This window comes from Seriola lalandi, unplaced genomic scaffold, assembly GCF_002814215.2.
Source record: "Seriola lalandi dorsalis isolate HSWRI2012SDOR001 ecotype SW California unplaced genomic scaffold, Sedor1 jcf7180002049949, whole genome shotgun sequence".
Lineage (NCBI taxonomy): Eukaryota > Metazoa > Chordata > Actinopteri > Carangiformes > Carangidae > Seriola > Seriola lalandi.
Window position 1 is genome coordinate 1,236 of NW_019520502.1, and position 4,431 is coordinate 5,666.

General features: G+C 55.0%; 1 protein-coding gene across 1 annotated transcript; it reads left to right on the forward strand.

Moving 5' to 3' along the window:
• The first annotated feature begins 361 nt into the window (after window positions 1-361).
• On the forward strand, window positions 362-4,353 carry mfhas1 (multifunctional ROCO family signaling regulator 1). The gene has a single exon (XM_023398870.2). It carries the CDS (start codon window positions 776-778, stop codon window positions 3,884-3,886), a length of 3,111 nt encoding a protein of 1,036 aa, XP_023254638.1. The 5' UTR covers window positions 362-775; the 3' UTR covers window positions 3,887-4,353.
• The last annotated feature ends 78 nt before the right edge of the window (window positions 4,354-4,431 follow it).

A 4,431-nucleotide genomic window follows, 5' to 3' on the forward strand; every position in this document is an offset into this window, starting at 1 on the left:
CCATCTCTGAGCACTAACAGGTTATTTTAGGACTTTACCAACTAAATAATGTGAATACAGTTTGTTCAATATTGTTTATTTTCATATAATTAAACACATGAAGCTTCTCTGACGCCATATAAAGTTATACGTATATATTTAATATATCTATTATGTTTATTAGGCTATTTTTCATATACGCTCTTTAATATTACAGTTGACAGTCTGGAAAGTTTTGAATGTGTTTTCTACATTTCCTCTTTGGGGATTTGAACCAGCTTTAACCATGTGAGGAGGATCACTTTCCCTCTTCCTCCTCCTCCTCCTCCTCCTCCCTCCACTCAGCAGGAAGGAGGAGAAAGGAGGAGGAGTGTCCAGAGATCTGACGCAGTGGAGCCGCCGCCTCACTTCCACTCCCCGCTGCCAGGAAGAGCCACAGCGGCTCGGAAAGCCCAGAGACAACCACACGGATCAACCCGGGGAGAGCGGCACAGAGGACGGGGTCTGGAGGCGATGAGGACGCCCGGGACGGACGGAGTGGCCCCGCGACACCGGAGCTCGAATCTGGGCTCGAACCCGGAGCTGTAGCCGCGGCCGTCTGTTCTCATTGTGTGCGGAGTGGCGCAGGAGAAAAGGATGCCTCCGCGGCCGCACACGCTCCTCCTGCTCCCGTCGAAAAGCTCGATTATTTCCCGACTCGGACCGGCCTTTGTCCCCTCCCTGACGGGGGGGTTGTTGTTGAGGAGCGCGCTGATTTGTGAAGGAGCCCGTCTTCCATGCGGCCCGCTCAGGAACCATGAAAACTCTCAATGAAAACAAGGAGGAGGAGGAGGTGGAGGTGGAGGTGGGGTCCGGCTGCAACGCCATGGAGGACAAGGAGAACAATCTGAAAACGGCCAGGTTGTGGAGGGATGCCGCCCTCCGCTCCCGGAAGCTGCGGAGCAACCTGCGCCAGCTCACCCTCTGCTCCAAGAACAACCAGATCACCCTGCCCGAGGACATAGCCGAGATAGAGGTGCTCAACCTGGGCAACAACTCCCTGCAGGAGCTGCCCGACGGGCTGGGATCCACCCTCAACAACCTGCGCATCCTTGTCCTCCGCAGGAACAAGTTCACGGCTGTGCCCCGGGTGGTGTTCGAGCTGGGGCAGCTGGTGGAGCTCGACATGAGCCACAACTGCCTGAGGAGCCTCTCTGAGGGCGTGGGGCAGCTGAGGGGGCTGAAGAAGCTGTGCCTCAGTCACAACAAGATCCAGAACCTGCCGGCTCAGATCGGGGCGCTCCAGTTTCTGGAGGAACTGGACATCAGCTTCAACGACCTGCACGGTCTGCCCAGGTCCTTCTGCGGCCTCGCCAGGCTGCGAACTCTGGACGCAGACCACAACAAGCTGAACCAGTTCCCCCCTGAGATCCTGGCCCTCGGTGAGCTGGAGGAGCTGGACTGCTCCGGGAACAAGTTCGAGGCGTTACCGGCGGACATCAAGAAGCTTCAGTCCATCAAAATCCTGTGGCTCAGCAGTCTCCACATGTCCGCCTTACCTGACGCCTTCTGTCACCTGCATAACCTGGAGAGCGTGATGCTGGACGGGAACAACCTGACAGCGCTGCCGCCTTCGTTTGGAAATCTGCAAAGACTCAAAATGATCAACCTGTCCTCTAACGAGTTTGAGAACTTCCCCCAGGTGATTTTAAGCATCACGGGGTTAGAGGAACTTTACCTGAGCAGGAACAAACTGACTCATATTCCTGAGGATATAGGTCACCTGGAGAAGCTGGTGAACCTTTGGCTGGACAACAACAACATCACGTACCTGCCCGACTCCATCGTGGACCTGGAGAAGCTGGAGGAACTCGTTCTACAGGGAAACCAAATAGCCATACTGCCGGATCATTTTGGAAAGCTGTCCAAAGTGAACATATGGAAGGTGAAGGACAACCCCCTCATCCAGCCTCCGTACGAGGTGTGCATGAAGGGGATCCCCTACATCGCGGCCTATCAGAAGGAGCTCGCGCACTCCCAGCTCGCCGTGAAGCCGCGACTCAAACTGGTCCTGATGGGAGCGAAAAACACCGGGAAAACGTGGCTGAGGCGGAGCATGGTGAGCAGGCCGCAGGACGCCACAGGAAACCAGGGAAACAAAGGGATTGAAGTCACCAACTGGGTGGCGGACGCCGATCGCTGTCTAACATTTCTGGTGTATGACCTGTCAGGGAAACAAAACTATGACCTCATCAAACCCTTTTTCCTCTCCCCCGGCGCTCTGTACGTCCTCGTGGTCAATCTCAAGACGTATTCGCCCAAGAACTTTTACACCCATGTTGGATATTTCCTCCACCTCCTCAGTGCCAAAGTTCCCCACGCTGTCGTGTGCTTGGTGGGCACGCATGCAGACCTGTGTGGAGGGGTGGAGGTGGAGGAGAAGACTCTGGACATCCACAGACAGATCGGTCTCCAGGAGAAGAGGGACACCCAGAGCCTGAGGAGCCTGGCTCTGCAGGTGGACCAGGCGCTGGAGCAGGGCTACAACGTCCGCTCCTCCAGCCCCCACGTCCTCTTCTACGGCGTCTCGGACAGGAACCTGCGGCGGAGGAAAGCCCAGCTGCAGTACATGCTGAACCACCGGCTGCAGATCCTGTCTCCTGTCCTGAGCGTCAGCTGCACGGAGACGCAGACGAACGTCCAGAGGCTGAGGGAGAAGCTCATGTCTGTCGCAGACCACCGGGAGATCTTCCCCAACCTCCACCGCGTACTGCCGAAGTCCTGGCAGATGCTGGAGGAGCTGCACTTTAAGCCCAAAGACTTGTGGCTCTCGTGGTGGGACTCGGCCCGTCTGGGCCTCCAGGCCGGACTGACCGAGGACCGGCTGCAGAGCGCCTTGTCCTACCTGCACGAGAGCGGGAAGCTGCTGTACTTCGAGGACAGTCTCACTCTGAAGGAGTACGTGTTTCACAATCTTCCACGGTTCATTGCAATTCTCAACGTCTTCTTCCAGAGGGACGAGTCCACGCTGCTGGACCGGCTCCTGTCTGAGGGGGAGAGGGGGGACAAGGGGAGGGTGAGTCTGGTCATAGAGGACGAGAAGGGAGAGAACCTCAGGGTGACCCACCTGCAGCACCACGTGGAGGGCTTCCTCCAGCACGGCCTTCTGCCCTCCAACGTGATCCGCCTGCTCCTCAGGCCGCTGATCCAGACGCAGCAGGACCTGCACCTCATCATGGAGCTGCTGGAGAAGATGGGCGTCTGCTACTGCATCAACAAGCCGCGCAGCAAGCCTCTGAACGGAGCCACGGCCTGGTACAAGTTCCCCAGCTACGTCAGCAGTGAGGAGCCCCGGGCGGAGGCGGAGGCCGACGGCGGCGGGGCTGGCGGCGGCGGCTCTCTGCCTCACTGTCACTTCTTCTCCGTGGAGCAGCTGCACATCCAGTATAGCTTCCCCTTCCTGTTTCCTCCCGGACTTTTCGCTCGCTTCAGCGTGCAAATCAACAGCCACGTGGTGCAGAGGTCGGACGGCCGGCACCAGATCTTCGCCTACAGAGGTAAAGTCCCCGTGGTGATCAGCCACCGGCCCGCCAGAGGGAAGCTGCAGGCGGAGACTCTGTCCATCGCCAGCCACGCCTCACTGCCCAACATCTGGACGGCGTGGCAGGCCGTCACGCCGCTGGTGGAGGAGCTGAACGTGCTGCTGCAGGAGTGGCCTGGCCTTCACTACTCTGTACATATCCTCTGTTCCAAGTGCCTGAAGAGAGGCTCGTCCAGCCCACACGCCTTCCCAGGTAAGACCTCTCCACACACCTGCCTCCTGTTTATACAGCTCGTCACCATGGTTACCAAAAACACAACACAGCAATATCATCATCTGATTTACACTTGGTGGATACAACAAGTCTTACAAGAGAAACTGATGTAAACCATCAGTGCTGCGACTTTTCATTCTCACAGTCACACAGAACAAAAAGATAAAATAATAAAACACTAAAAGAGAGGAGATGTGTTAAAGTGAGAAAACCAGAAATAAAAGTAGAGACTAAAGAAATAAAGAAATAAAAGAAGGGTGTTAAAAGGAAAACAATCATAGAATAAAAGGACAAACCAGTAAATAGAAAGATAAATAAAGAAAATTCAATTAAAAGCCTGACTAAAAGGTCATGATTGTATTATTTTATCCCAGAGACTCAACAGTTGAACCAAGACAGTGTGATGCTGCTGTTGGACAACGACCTGACACTGAACCAATCACAGAGGAGCCTGAGGCGTTTGTTGTTTCTGACTCAAACTCACCAAAACTAAAGAATCTCTGAACTCTCTCTTTAACCAATCACTTGATCTGCTTTTAATAACTAATGCGATAACTGGTCATCTGTTTTCCTTCCATCCACTGAGCCCCCCCCCAACACACACACACACACACACACACACACACACACACACACACACACACACACACACACACAC

Bases quoted from the DNA above. Each gene is read 5' to 3' on its own strand.
- mfhas1 (XM_023398870.2), top strand. From the start codon at position 776: ATGAAAACTCTCAATGAAAACAAGGAGGAGGAGGAGGTGGAGGTGGAG.